General features: G+C 42.4%; 1 protein-coding gene across 1 annotated transcript in view; it reads left to right on the forward strand.

Moving 5' to 3' along the window:
* Window positions 1–2570: 2570 nt before the first annotated feature.
* The window catches only part of LOC124001706 (TBC1 domain family member 9-like), a 29329-nt gene continuing 15939 nt past the window's right edge, over window positions 2571–15960 (forward strand). Inside the window, 4 exon segments of the mRNA XM_046308708.1 lie at window positions 2571–3458; window positions 11692–11802; window positions 14910–15028; window positions 15621–15849. Of these exon segments, the coding sequence (XP_046164664.1) occupies window positions 3338–3458; window positions 11692–11802; window positions 14910–15028; window positions 15621–15849 (580 nt within the window). The 5' untranslated portion in view covers window positions 2571–3337.

Consider the following 15960-nt stretch of genomic DNA (forward strand, 5'->3'; position numbering starts at 1 on the left):
ATACTTAAACATCAAAAGTCAAAGTTTAAGTATAAATCATTTTAAATTAATTATATTACGCAAAACAGGTGGCACCATTTTCTTGTTTTGAAAATGTAATGATAGCCAGAGGCGGATGACCACGTGTTCTCTTGATAAGTGTGTGAATTGGACAATTTTCCTGTTCTGCTAAGCGTTCAAAATGTAACGAGTACTTTTGGGTGTCAGGGAAAATGAATGGAGAAAAATGTACATTACTTTCTTTAGGAATGTAGTGAAGTAAAAGTGAAAGATGTCAAACATATAAATAGTTAAGTAAAGTACAGATACCACAAAAACCTACTTAATTAAGTAGTACTTTAAAGAATTTGTACTTAAGTATTTTACACCACTGCCTACACCCTAAAAATAGCCTAAATATGACATACCCTAACTATGCTATTCTGGGGTGCCCAGGTAGCCTAGCAGTTAAGAGTGTGGGGCCAGTAACTGAATTGTCTCTGGTTTGAATCCTGAGTCGGCAAGATGGAAAAATCTGGTCTTCTGCCCTTGAGCAAGGCAGTTAAACAACAACTGCGTCGATGACATGGGATAAGGCAGCCCCTTGCACCTCTCTGATTCAGAGGGGTTGGGTAAAATGCAGAAGACGATGACATGGGATAAGGCAGCCCCTTGCACCTCTCTGATTCAGAGGGGTTGGGTAAAATGCGGAAGACGATGACATTGAATAAGGCAGCCCCTTGCACCTCTCTGATTCAGAGGGGTTGGGTAAGATGCGGAAGACGATGACATGGGATAAGGCAGCCCCTTGCACCTCTCTGATTCAGAGGTGTTGGGTAAAATGTGGAAGACACATTTCAGTTGAATGCATTCAGTTGTGCAGCTGACTAGGTTTCCCCTTTCCTTATTCAGTTATATACTGAGGAAATCCTTACTTTAGGTGTTTTCTCCTTCAAGGAGTGTTTACCGTAGCACCACTGTCTTGATTTCGGGGTTTTGACAGCTCACAACAGAACAAGGAGAGGAAAAGGAACATTTCCTTAGAATGGGAACCCTTGTTTCAGTTCTGCTTCTGTTTTTTTAAGGGAAGGACTGCTTCTAAAATGGGGATATGAGGATGTGTTAGATGCAAAGCTATGGAACAGATAGTTCTGTTTTGGTTCTGTGATGGTAAGAGAAGGCAGGGAGGAAGGCCCTACTGCCAAGCAGAAAGCAGCTCTCCACGATCAACTCAACCATGAAGGGTTTAACTCGACTGGGACTGAGAGTGAAGCTTGAAAGCCTCAATCCCTGATGTCTGCCTGACAATAAAAAAACATTGAAGAAATCCCCATCTCTGTCAGGAGAGCTTGTCTCAGTAAGAGATGGAAGTCTAAGCCATTTAAACTGACAACTATTTCAGTAATGGGATGAAAAAATCTAACTAACTGGTTGGATTACTTTAGAAAAATGTGTTATTTACCTTTGTGTAGCATAACATTTAATCAACTCTACACATAAACCTAATCCAAATATGAATGAATTTGCCCCTCTGCCCACTAAATGGCAGAAAGGTAAGCCTCACTTGAATCCTGCCCTAAATTTAAGGTGCTTTTGAGTGACATCAGAAGAAAAGTTGAGGCAAGAAACACAAAAAGTTTTGTAGATGAAACAGAGTGAAACTAAGAGGGACTTTGACACTGACTGAACAGAGCCCCTGACATAGCCCCGCTGTGGTTACTGGTGAATAGGTGGAGGGTAAAAACAAATAGTGCACTATGCACATCTGCTTGTCCCTACCTTCAGCCTCAGTCTAAACCGACAACAACAGAAAGTGTAGTGACAAAAACAGAAAGTGTAGTGACATCGGTCTCGTCTCTGCAGCTCCGAATCCCTTTTACTTAATGTGGTCTGTGAGGGAAAGTCGAGCAACCTCAGACAAGGTCTCCCACGCGTCGATGGAAGCTGTGAAACCTTAAAGTGCAGTCAGTTTAGCAAAGCTAAACCCACACATATATATATATAAAAAACAAGCACAGTTAAGGCCTTTAGCAGACCATGGACCACATACTGTAGACAGAGAGACCTTGTGGAATATAAACCATTTCTATCTCCATCAACTTCCACATATTTACCTAACATGTTGACACACAAACATTTGTTGACTCATGTCTGACAGGTTTGTGGGTGTGTGGTGTTGAAGGAACTGATGTTTGAAACTGGATATTATTTTCGTGTACCTTTTCAACCCTCTGACTAACTGGGAATTTACTAATTCAACGTTTTCATTCTTAAACACCCCTTTCTCAAGATTTTAAGAAACCCCAAATGTGTGTGGCATGTCATTGTAAAACTCCACCCACTGGACATAGGTGTAAGTTATGGCAATTGTATTTGCTTATAAAATTGCTTTGATGATATTTGCATTAAAGAATAAAGTACATATGAAAGAAACAATGGAAACCATTACAATTGATCCACTAATTGGTAACAGGTGGCAAAAACAACAAATGCAAAACAGCAAGAGCCAGCAGTGACAGCTTTGCGCCTGAAGACAGCTTCGAAACCTGGTATTTGTAAACAGTAGCCAAGTCATATCGACGAACAACTTTAGTCATTTGAATTATACTTTATTACCACGTAGCGCCTAGGATATAATTATGCAAACAACTCCCACAAAGTTGACGTAACGATGTGGCCACTCTATGACGCGTGTTGTTGATACAGAGCTGTGCGGTAGCGGCGCTAGAGAGTGGGTTGCATTAAATTACATTGTTGTTCGATGTGGAGGCAGGCAGCATACATATATGTTGGATAGTAGGTTGTAAATAGCCTAATGGATATAACGTGCTTGTGTCCACATTATTTAGCGTCCATCGCTCATTCTGAAATATCTGACGACCGATGAACGAGGACTCGTCGGCGATATCCACCTGACAGCGGTTACAACACAGATAATAAACAACAAAGACCGAACCGAAGTGTCGCTCTCAGATCCATCCCTACAGAAATCTGTCAGATTCGGTTGTTTTAGTGCGAAACCTGCTTTATTGTGCCACGTAGTAATTTAGTTCCACTGATTGTATTGCACACATTTTTTTGCATATTTGGCGTACACGGCTGGAATCCAATCACCTCTCACGCGGCCGTGCATGGAAGTTTGGAGAGCGTGTTTTTAGCGAATAAATAGGGTCTTTATGCTCTCATAATTCTATACCTACACTGTAACCAAGTTGTCCTTGTCCAATTGTACGTGTTATTCGGTGGACCTGCATCGAGCCTCAGCCCCTGGACTGACCGAACCAGCATTCCAGTTCATTTGACAGGCACCGCCTGAATCAGCTGGATTTGATGTGCTTTTAGAATCCGCTGGACGAAGATGTGGGTGCACCCTGAAGAGGTGTTGCAGGCGGGTGCGTTGTGGATAACCGAGCGAGCAAATCCGTATTTCATCCTCCAGAAACGCAAGGGCCACGGGGACGGCAGAGGAGGACTAGCGGGTGAGATACATATAACTGTCTCTCTCTCTCTCGGTCTCTAAATCATGGAATATTGTAGCCAAGCATAGCTGAACTCCACGAATGTTCTATCGTCGAGTTCAGATATACTTGGCTAGGATTATTTAACGCTATTACAGCTGTGATGCAAGCAGTGCCAAGCCAAATGATTGTTCTCTGGCCGGGTCTCTCGCTTGGTTTGGGAGATATCAAAGGGATGACAATGGCATGAAGGGATGTAGACCTGTATGAATGAATAGACACGTGACCCTAATAGCCCCTACTACTATATTTTATTTATTTAACTAGGCATGTCAGTTAATAACGAATTCTTATTTTACAATGATGGCCAAACCCTCCCATAACACGGATGACGCTGGGCCAATTGTTCGCCGCCCTATGGGACTCCCGATCACAGCCGGTTGTGATACAGCCTGGGATCGAACCATGATCTGTAGTGACGCTGCTAGCATTGAGATGCAGTGCCTTAGGCCGCTGTGCCACTCGGGAGCTACAATAACTAGACAAATGCAGGTGTGATTTTATCTGAATAAGGTTTTAGACTCAATAGTCATAGGGCCATTGTTGTATGCTTATGGACCACCTCTCATAGAACTACATACAATGGAGCTAGTGGGCATTCAGCAGCTAATGTACCCTATTGATCAGCATCCCAAGATCTGGGCTATTTATGTAGGCCTTGTACTTTAGGTGATCCTGGAAAATTGTAAAGAATATTGTTGCAAGAGTAAGCCTTCTATATACCCTTTAAACCATTAACAAAACAAGGAATGAAATGCATAGATTTGTTAAATAGATAATCATTGACTGTGCTTAGTTCACTCCAATTGTAATCTCATTAGGCTACTAGCTAGCTAACATAAGGCTGGACACATCTCCCCTGACAGGGAAGACAAATTCCAGCACTTGGGACCGTTAAAAGGCTCCAATAAATGGAAATGAACCTGTGATTGATTAGAGCCCAGCACGCCCAGGGAATGTTAAAATGGCTGGTGATGTGTCATACACCGTACTGAATTTTGAATGCCACCGAGACAACCCATACACAAGGAGACACGCAGAGCAAAGGCACACTCTTTCTTCCCGGCAGGAGTAGTACATGCTGAATCATCTCTCCCTCTCCTTTCTCTACTCATCTCCTCTATTCCTCTTCGACTTCACTCACTCCATCCAAATTAGTCCACAGTCACTAGGAGGACTGCTACATCAGGGAGGAGCAATCATTTTATGGACCGTAAGTGGTGGCGACTGTCTGCATCTGAAATGGTGCACTATTTCCTATGTAGTGCACTACTTTTGACCAGGGCTCATGGGGTTCTGGTCAAAGGTAGTGCATAATGTAGGGTATAGGGTGCCATCCCAGTCAGGCTGACCTGGATTCAGTCTGTCTGTTGAACTCATCGCAACTCTGAGAATGATGTGAATGATGCTACCTTGTTAAAAAAAGGATAGAACATGATCAGTTGAAAAGTCAGTCGGGTTCATTAAAGGTACAGTAGATTCAGTCCAAGTCTTTGACTCTGAGCCATAGAGATGACTCTGTATGAATATATCTATAGCCCTCTCTATACAGTATCTATGTAGCCCTGCTTTGACTAGACTGGCCGTCGCAGTCATGGTGGGTCAAAGAGAGTTGAACTGTGTGCTGCTGTCCTCAGTGCCAGTCAGTCACTCCCTCTTCAGTGTCAGCCAGCCAGTAATGAATATGACAAGGGGAGCCAAAATGGCCTGCAAGTATCTCACTTCATTGGTCAGAAACAAGACATTTCGCTGACATTTTACTGAAGGACAGCGATATAAATTTTTCCCGCATGCCAGCGACTGAAAGTTAGTCCCCGAAACAACACTCTGCCTCTCCCTATTGTCTCGGGATAGCGACACAAAGCGTGCGGTGGTGATATGTGATGATGTCATTGTTATGTGAATACTGAGCGGACCGTGTGGTGTGCCAGTTGGCCTGCTGAGGAGAAGAGAGAGCTTGGGCACAATGACTGGCACTGCCCAGTAAACACCCCTTTTCAGCGGGCAGAGAGAGAAAGCCAAGCGAGCACCTGGTCCTCCTGGGGCATATGGAAGGGCACCAGGGCCAACTCTTTTTGATTTATAGCCATATTTATGAGGCTACTTGATATGAGGAAAAGTCAACATTATCATTTTTTAAATTTAATTGATTTATAGAGACTGAGAAACAGAAAAAATAGTACAGTTTCATTATAGATGTCAAGTTCCCCTAAAATCAATCTTAAATCATAAGATTTGAAAAATGTCAAGCTTCAATTGTGAAATGTTGACTATGGTAATTTGGTAGGTGCTTATATTTTTTCTATTTCCCTCTTGTACAATTGTGTATTAATACGCATGTGAATTGGAAATGTTTGTTTTTGCATATCTCCACTCTCCTTGAGACACCCTCAGAGAGTGGTGTCTCTGCCAGGGTCTGCCATTATCTACAGCGACACTGGAGCAATTTGGGCTAAGTGCTTTGCTCAAGGGCACATGGGCAGATTTTTCACCTTGTCGGTTCGGGAGTTAGAACTAGCAACCTTTCGGGTGCTGGCCCAATGCTCTAACCGCTAGGCTACCTTCCACCCCAAAAGTTGGATTGGAGCTTATTCACCATATGATACTTTCAATGCAGAAATTACACTAGCCAAGGGACAATAAGCTAACCTATATTACCTAACATTTCACAATAGTGTGACATTTTGGAGTCGTTATGACCTGAAACTCTACTAGGCCTACATGTGTTGGGTGACTAACATCACGTAGACCTGATGACATCGCCCTCAATAGACACTTGGACTAGACTTCTAACCATCGACCTCTTTGACCATCGAACATTACCCACACTATCATCTGCTGCTTTACGTCATCTATCTTATCTGGTGACCTCTGACCTGGAGGTACACATTGAGACTTGGGAAAGAAGAAAAGGAATAACACTACAGCTGTGTTACAGGGGGTTAGGTTAGAGAAACATGACTTAAAATAACATGTATGGTGTTACTTCGTATCAGGTTCTTGTTATTTGAAACAATATTGATTCTCAGCCAGTGGGGTGATTAGGTGCAGTGTCAGTACTTGGGAGAATATAGACCAGTGTTTCCTCTGTAGCCATTTAGCTGTGGTGCTGCTCCACAGTAAAATCATTACCGCCACGTCCAAAACAATATGGAACATGAGAAAATATTTCTGCCAATGCTAGAACAGTCCACATGTACTTTTCCTCTGCAAACAAACAAGTCATGAATATAAAAATTGGGTAACCCCATAGTAGAATAGCTAATATTTTATAGTCTGCTTGTTTTTGTGTGTTCTATACAAGATTCATATTATTCTCATGGCACATTCAAGTTACAAGTGCCATAAGGAGGGAAACATGCATTCTGACAAGCAGTCGATGCATGTGTATTTCTCAACTCCTAAATATGCACAAACTGCACCAGGCAGTTTTTAGTGCATGGGGGATATTTGGGATAAATGTAACACTGGTCAATTGTAGGATAGTTTTGAGGTAAAACACCACCCTACCTCAAGTACAGGCAGGGGGTGTGTTACCCTACCAGGTAGCTAGCTCTACACTATATTCACTGTGTTTATGCATAATAACTAGTTACCATATTGGGCTAATCATTAACCAATTAGTTTAACTGCAGACAGGTAGTCCCATGCTTCAGCCTATTTATTTGCTCTTCTCTGCATCAGTTGGGCTACAAGTGATAATGCTTATTGCTAATAGCATACCTGATAATATGGACCATGCATAGACTATATGCATTGTCCAATATGTTAATATGTTTTTCAAAATAATTTTAAAAATGTGTTATTGCGCTCATTTCTGGAGGTGGAAATTATATTTGAAATGGTGTCAGCATAATTGTATTTTTGTTCATTTTTGCTGTAGAAAGTCATTTTTTAATAAGTCACCAGTACTGAGCTTCTAAGTCCTTCTCCATAAAAAAAATATCTGGCAGGGAACCCAGACCCCCAAAGCAAGGGTGGGACCCTTCCTTCAATCCCCATCGGAACTTCCCCTCCACTGCTATATATTTTTCCAGATGAAACACTGAAATAGACCCAACAGAAAGCAGGATGGAGACCGATTGTTTTTGCTCTAAGATGGTGTTTTTTTCCCCACTCTTGAGTGGAAAGTAGGAACTAGCCGTCTCAACTGAACAAAGAATGGAGCTTTGCTAAGTAACAATAGGCAGCCCAGCTTCTGACCTTGTTTCTTGGGTTCTCCAATCTATAAAAAGTCCAAAACATCACATGATGCTGGTCTGTTCTCCAGTCTACTGTATGTAGACTCGGGCTCGTTTCTTTCCATCCCCACCCACAACAAAGGAAGCATTTCTCATCATTGGAGCTTAGTTTCTCTACATCTTGTTTTTCTTTGGTCGTGTGTGTGTGTGTGTGTGTGTGTGTGTGTGTTAGTTACGTTGGGGGTGTTGAAAGTACAATCAAATGTATAGGAACATATAGTCACAGACAATTGTGTGGTTTCCCAAAGTTCATGTTATGGATTAAAGGGTCAACACTAGGCTATAGGTCTGGGGTCCTTCTCTTCACCATATACAAAACACCACAGTACAGTAGCTCATGTTAACTCTTGTTATTATAGCATGGTGGAGGATCATGTGTTCTGAGGGGGAAAGCAGGGAAAGTAGCCCTCTGATCAAAACAAGTAATATTGTCACAATGATGTAGGGTGCACTAATTCCTTCATAAAATACTGTGCATACTAATCCTCTCCATTGCTGTTGATCTTAACTGTGCAGATGATTTGGAGTGAGCGGTTTGAGCTATAGGTTGCATGTAGTCGTGGAAGTCACAGGATGTTGTGGGTGTCATCCTTCAGTGGGTCTCACTCGTCAGTGGTCTCTTTTGTTGTGCTTGACACCTGTGCTTCCTGTGTTAACCCCTAACACACATCCCTGCAACACCGCTGGGTTCAGGTCATGCCCTGCCTATCCAACTGAGAGGTGCTTCACAGGTATTTGTTCAGTGTTCTGCAACTCCATGTCTTGAGGTAACCCCCATGGTTGCACATTTTGTTCCAGACTAGCACACTCAATTCAACTAGTCCACTCATCATGTTCTTAGTTGAATGTGGTGTTAGTGCTGGGCTAGACCAAAAATGTGCAACCCTGGGGGTGCAGAACTGGATTTAACACTGTTCAACAGAAACAACCGGTTGAAGTTTGAAACTGAAAATGTCCTTATATGCCCACAACATGTTTGCCAGAAAGGCCCAGATCCTGTATCCTTGCATTAGCCAGCCCCAAGTAACAACAACCGCTTCGGTGTCTGTGCTAACCCTTTGAAATGGAGGCTAACACACAAACCTTTTGCATATCGGCCAAGCTGTTCTGTTCACTCCCATCTAATTAATTTTCTGCTTCCCCGTGATTTCGTACTGTAGCTCTGTGTTTGTTCTGCTTTTGCCATTGCAGTTAACACTTGAAACAAATAAATATGATTCTGTAGCTCAGTTGGTAGAGCATGGCGCTTGTAACGCCAGGGTAGTGGGTTCGATCCCCGGGACCACCCATATGTAGAATGTATGCACACATGACTGTAAGTCGCTTTGGATAAAAGCGTCTGCTAAATGGCATATATTATAACGTTTCTGTACAGTTATCAATGGTGACTAATGTGAAGATACAGTTGAAAGTGTGTCTGTTGGGTTTTGTTCACGGTGAGTGCAACTACAGGTATAGGCCTAGTTCAGATGGGAAATCTCAAGCCCTTACACCTGTCAGAACCGACGGCCATATTGATTACGACCATCCAGTGTGAAACCTGAATTGCCCTTACTGCTTCTTAAAGGCCCACACTGTGATCTATACAGCCATTTTTGATCATATTCAATTAACATGTTAATGATATATTAATTATCTATTTGCCTTTAATCATTATTTAAGCACTTCTCATTGAATTCGTCCTAACCTTTGATTGCGCCCTGCATAGGATTAAAAGAGAGAACAGGAGGGAGAGGGAAATGAATCCCCATAGATGTAATTGTATTCAAATGTCTTTATTAGAGCAGCTAGTGGAGATGAGTGGTATCCCAGAAGTCCTCCAGCAGACATCATGTATGGATGGAAGAATATCATCCAGACAGCCCGTTTTGGATTCTCTTGCTCCCTTTCTGCATGTCTGTCTCTGTCCCCCTCTCCCCATATTGCTCTTTTCATCTATCTCTGTCTGTGTGACTCATAGAATTCTATGCGTCTGATGCGCCACTGGCAAAAAGCTGTCATGGTAAAATTCCCATTAGGGAATAGTTTCAGGGTGACTGGGGATTATGGCAGTCAAAAAGCTTCTTTCTATCAAAGGTTGAGTTTGTTGGAGTGTCATTTCCACTCAAACTTTGATGACAACATATTAGTGTAGACCCCAAGATATTTAAAAAAAAAACTAGACTTATCACTATTCACAACAAAAGCCTTTCAGCAAGACTAGCGTATTCATCACTTAAGAAGTTTTTCCTCCACTTTAAAAAAAATAAATATATGTATATATATATTTTTTTTTTGGTGGGGGGGGATTGTGGTACCAGTTTCTTCTGATTTTATGATCTTGTGATTTACAATAGACAGTAGCTAGACACTAGTCATGTATTATTACTGTATCAGAGATAATGAGCATTAGTAATAAAACAACTCTTTAAAAGAGATGGGAGTTATTGGCTTCTTTCAGCTGTCATGAGTCCATAATCTGTCCATTTTATCTCTCCACTTCCCTCATTCATTAGATTATAGGGGATTCATCCCTCATTCATTAGATTATAGGGGATTCATCCCTCGGTCATTAGATTATAGGGGATTCATCCCTCGGTCATTAGATTATAGGGGATTCATCCCTCATTCATTAGATTATAGGGGATTCATCCCTCGGTCATTAGATTATAGGGGATTCATCCCTCGGTCATTAGATTATAGGGGATTCATCCCTCGGTCATTAGATTATAGGGGATTCATCCCTCGGTCATTAGATTATAGGGGATTCATCCCTCGGTCATTAGATTATAGGGGATTCATCCCTCGGTCATTAGATTATAGGGGATTCATCCCTCGGTCATTAGATTATAGGGGATTCATCCCTCGGTCATTAGATTATAGGGGATTCGGTCATTAGATTATAGGGGATTCGGTCATTAGATTATAGGGGATTCGGTCATTAGATTATAGGGGATTCGGTCATTAGATTATAGGGGATTCGGTCATTAGATTATAGGGGATTCGGTCATTAGATTATAGGGGATTCGGTCATTAGATTATAGGGGATTCATCCCTCGGTCATTAGATTATAGGGGATTCATCCTTTTTATTCCAGGTGACTTTACTCTCACCTTCTTCTCTCCGCATCGATCTGTCACATGGGAAATCTGAGCTCTGTGCCATCTGCCCATCCACCCCACTTCTCCATACAAGAACATTGATACCACATTCACACATTAGTGCCAACCTGAACCGTACTGTGCTGGCTGGGATATTTCTTCATTGTGTCTTTTCCAGCACAGTTCCAGCAACTATGGTGGATGTGTAACCAGGCCAGCCCAGACCCCATCCACTAAATGTCTCAGAGTAGGAGTGCTGATTTAAGATCAGGTCCCCACCTGTCCATATAAACATATCTAATTATGATCTAAAAGGCTAAACTGATCAGAGTTCAGCACTCCTACTCTGAGATGCTTTGTAGATACGGGCACAGCCCTGGTTTGTGGCTCGGTTTTGTCCTATAATATAAATTGGGCATGAAGCAGTCAGGACAGGAAAGCCACAGCTGCCCGTCAGCCCTAAATACCACTTCCTCGTCCCTCTATTTCATAAGTGGTGATCTCATAGCCAGAGGGCTCCATCAAGGGCCTTTCAAGGAGAGCATAAGTGGTCTAACAAGGGTTAATGTCCCAGAACGGTCTGCTGTCTCACATGGTGGAGGGGGCTGCTTTGTTACGTGTCTGAAATGGGCTAAAACAGAAACTCTTTTGTTGGGTTTTTGCTTTGAAGTATATTTTTTTTAGGGGGAGGATTCATGACTTGTTTGTATTTGCTTTTTAAGTTCTTGGATCACTGACAGGTTTTATTTTCCATCCTCAAGACAATCAATGCATTATCTATTCAACGTCCAAACAATGTTGTATAGACGATCATGATATTCCCACAGTGTCTCCCTCCCTAACCCACGGTATTCCCTGCTCCTCCCACCACAGGTCTGTTGGTGGGAACACTGGACGTGGTGCTGGACTCCAGTGCTCGAGTGGCCCCCTACAGAATCCTTTACCAGACACCTGACTCCCAAATCTACTGGATCATTGCTCATGGTGTGTACTGTGTGTGTCTAGTTCTCTCTCGCTCTTTCTTTCTCTCCCCCCTCCCCTTTTCACACAAGGCCCTCTCTTCCTGCACCATGTTCTCACTTCCTGCTAATGCCAAGCATCACGTCATGGCCCACTGCTCTTAAAGGGCTAGACTGGGGAGAAACGGATACCAGGAATGGGAATCGATGGTGATTCGCTCAAAATACGAGGGGCTGTCATGCTTTTTAAAATTTAATTAGCTAGCATGGTAAATCTTACATTACATCTGCTGACTTCATCTGTTAACACTCTCTCTTTGCATGTTGAAGGGTTAACCACCCTAATGTCCTATATGGAAAAGCTAAAAGGTTAACTCAGGGCTGTAAATGTAAGATACTGACACGATCTCAATCAAATGGGCTATCTCATCACACCTCTTTTGGCTAGTTACAATGGTTTGTGACATCACAGAAACCCCAATCTTCCTCTTTCCTTGAGCAGTTATGTCACACAAATAATTTATTACTCTGGAGGAGCCATAATGCAGTACCACGGACCCATGACAAGCGGACAGGAAAGAAAGGATTTATTTTTAAAGAGGGATCATTGTGTAAGTAAGGAGAGGCTTCAGAACTATACTCTCCAGATGTAATGAACAATGGCTCTGTTTTTAAATGAATGGCGAGAGAGCGGAGAGACACACGCACACTGCAACGGTTTTGACTATGACTCCTGAGTTTAGTTTTAGTTAGGGGGTCACGGATGCCAGGTAGGTCATGTTTTGATTTCTCATTTTTGTTTGTGAGTCAGTCTCATCTGTCAGACATATAGTCTAGACCAATACAAAGGACTGATGACGAAGTCTGTATTAGAATGTAAACTTTTATAACATTGATAGAAATAACTTTTATTTTACATTGTATGACCCAAAATGAAATGATCACGGAAATAATAAGATCAAAACACAAATTGTATCACAACAATTGGACTGTTCTAGTCACAAAATAATATAAGTTGACTTAGGAAAGTCCTGCACACACACAGCATCCATGATATAATAGAAAGGCCTGTAGCTCAATCTGGCTTTATCGGGGGGGTCTTGTGTTGGAGGACTTTGAATAGTGTGTGACTACGAGCATGTGTATTTGCCTTAGTGGGTGGTCCCATATGGAAAAAGGAGTAGGGGAAAGAAACTGGAGAGAAGACCCTCTCTGAAATGGAAGCCCAGAGAAGAAGACTCCTGAGGGCTGGCCTTGAAATGGCAACCACTCCTCCCTCCCCTCTCCCTATCCGCCCATCCTCCAGCACAGAGGGAGCGTGGAGCAGTCTGTCTGCCAGACGTCATCACTAATGTAGCTAAGAGATGAGCAGCAGTGGGCTACTTACAGGGGAGATGGATGACGGATGAGGCCTCTAACGGTAGTGGACACTGAGGTTTCTGTGCTAGCAGGCTCTGCCTGGACTGGCTCTCAGATTTCACAACCACTAAGTGGTCCTTCTGTAGCTCAGTTGGTAGAGCATGGCGCTTGTAACGCCAGGGTAGTGGGTTCGATCCCCGGGACCACCCATACGTAGAATGTATGCACACATGACTGTGTCGCTTTGGATAAAAGCGTCTGCTAAATGGCATATATTACAATATTATTTATTACAAGTAGCTGCTAACAAGTAGCCACAGTAGCACCAATAAGGATTTGCCTGCCAATACTATTCAAAATTCTCGAATTTAAGGTGTGCTGTATTGCAGGGCATTATTATTTCACCTTTTTAAGTAGGATCGTAACATATCTGAAGCTAATTAGCCAATAGCGCGCTAGCCATGAGCTTATCGCCATATGTGTGGTAGTAAATGTAGGCCGAGCATAGGGGATGGCCAAGTAATGTCAGTGGCTGGGCTGTCTAGATTTAATCAAACTTGATTTATATAGCACATTTCTTACAGGATGTGTTTCAAAGTGATTAACAAATAAAAGGTGAGAAAGATAGTTATTTGTATTTAAGACAATAAAACATTTAAGAGAACTTAAAATAACAGTACACATGAGACTAATGCATTAAAATACATGTGATTATATATGGGAATATGATTAAAAGAACCCTAAGTAAAAGCATGTCTAGAGGCTGTTCTAAAGGCCAGGACCATAGTGGCTGAAGGCAGCCTCACCAAACGTTGTGGTTCTGAGTGACCTTTGGAACAGCTGAAAGGCCAGTGACAGAGGATCAGAGGGACAACCCGGCACATATGCTTTTAAGATATCAGACATGTATTCAGGTGCAAACCCACGTAGTGCTTTAAAAATCAATAAAGCAATTTTAAAATCCACTCTAAAACTAACTGGCTTACCAATGCAGTGACTTTAAAATAGGTGGTGTGTGTGCTCTCCTCCTGGCCTTTGTAAGCACACGTGCTGCTGCATTCTGAATTAATTAAAGCTGGCCAATGTTTTTTTGTTGAGGGGAGGGACAAGAGACCAGACAGGAGTGTATTGCAATAATCAAGCCTGTCAGTAATAAAAACATGCATTAGTCAGTGTGGGCTTGACAGAGGAATAGTCACACTTTGACAATATTTCTAAGGTAATTAAAAAGCTGAACTGGGCACATTTCTGATGTGGGCCAGTAAACGAAAGGGTGCTAGAGTCCCCGAGCTAACAGTTTAAAAATCTGTTCTGCCCCTGAACAAGGCAGTTAACCCACTGTTGCTAGGCCGTCATTGTAAATAAGAATTTGTACTTAACTGACTTGCCTGGTTAAATTAAATTTTTTAGGTCAGTCTAAAATAACACCTAGGTTTATAGCCTGGTGGGTTGTCTAGTAGTCTTGATTAGCCGTCTGAACAGCTTGTTACTGCTCTCCGTACTGTCTGTCACTGGTCCTGAATCATGTACCTCCATACTACTTAGTATCCAGAAGAGTAGGTTTGGATTCCAAGTATGCTAAATATGTTACATTTGCATACAATTGTAAAAATGATGAAGAGCGTCTCAGTCGACATGCTGTAATGTCTCAAAGAAAATGAGGGATGGGTGAAACTCCATGCCTCCACATTCTCCTGGGAGCCTCTTGTAATAAAGTTCCCTGATGCACCCCTGTCTCCTCCTCTGTCTCTTCTCCCCTCCCTCGTTCCATAGGGTGCTCCCGTAAGGAGATCACAGAGCACTGGGAGTGGCTGGAGCAGAACCTCCTGCAGACACTGTCCATCTTTGAGAACGAGAATGACATCACTACCTTTGTCAAGGGCAAAGTTCAGGTACTGTTTAGTGTATATATGAGTCACTTAGCAGATGCTTGTCTCTAAAGAAACAGTATGGACTTCTCTGGGATTTGGAAGGTTGGTTGTGTTTAGAGTGATTGCATGGTGGGCTTTGTGGAATTTCACAAATCTTTTTGTAATGGTTTTTGTGACAATAGTAATGGTGGTTGTCAACAATTCATTTTGACAGTTTGGATATTGAAACATATCACTTTTGACTGTGAAATGTTCGTCATGCCAGGTGTAATATTAGCCTAGCATGTAGTCAAAGTAGTATTGTCAAAATAACTCCTGCCAGGGGCGAAATAACAAAGCCCGGCTATATTTACTATTGTAACCTAAGAACAGGTCCAGCTACTGACACAGCCTCTAAATCAGATTTTGTATGTATCTGTATGCCGATAAAGTAGTTCTTACTCAATGAATAGATTACAAAAGCTAGCCAGATAAGATTTATTTTGCTCTCTCACTTTGTCTGCCACTCACTCTCTCACTTTTTAGCTATCTCTATTTTAAAATGAATTGTTGAACTTTTATTGATTGTCTCTCTCAAAGTCCTTCACTCAGTCTATTTCTCTCTTGGCCCCAGGGTATTATCGCCGAGTACAACAAGAATCACGACGTGAAGGAGGACGATGACACTGACAAATTCAAGGAGGCCATCTGTACGTTCCGTAAGCTGTTTGGCATGCCTGAAGAGGAGAAGCTGGTCAACTACTACTCCTGTAGCTACTGGAAGGGCCATGTGCCCCGGCAGGGCTGGCTCTACCTCAGCATCAACCACATCTGCTTCTACTCTTACCTGCTGGGGAAAGAAGGTAGGGTCCACTGGCATGCTGGCACAGGTACACACACCACTGCATACCTGGTTAGTACTACATACCGATTATGCATAGCTTTTGAAGACCCTTCATAAGTCCCAAAATAGT

The sequence above is a fragment of the Oncorhynchus gorbuscha genome, linkage group LG17 (genome assembly GCF_021184085.1).
Source record: "Oncorhynchus gorbuscha isolate QuinsamMale2020 ecotype Even-year linkage group LG17, OgorEven_v1.0, whole genome shotgun sequence".
Classification (NCBI taxonomy): Eukaryota; Metazoa; Chordata; class Actinopteri; order Salmoniformes; family Salmonidae; genus Oncorhynchus; species Oncorhynchus gorbuscha.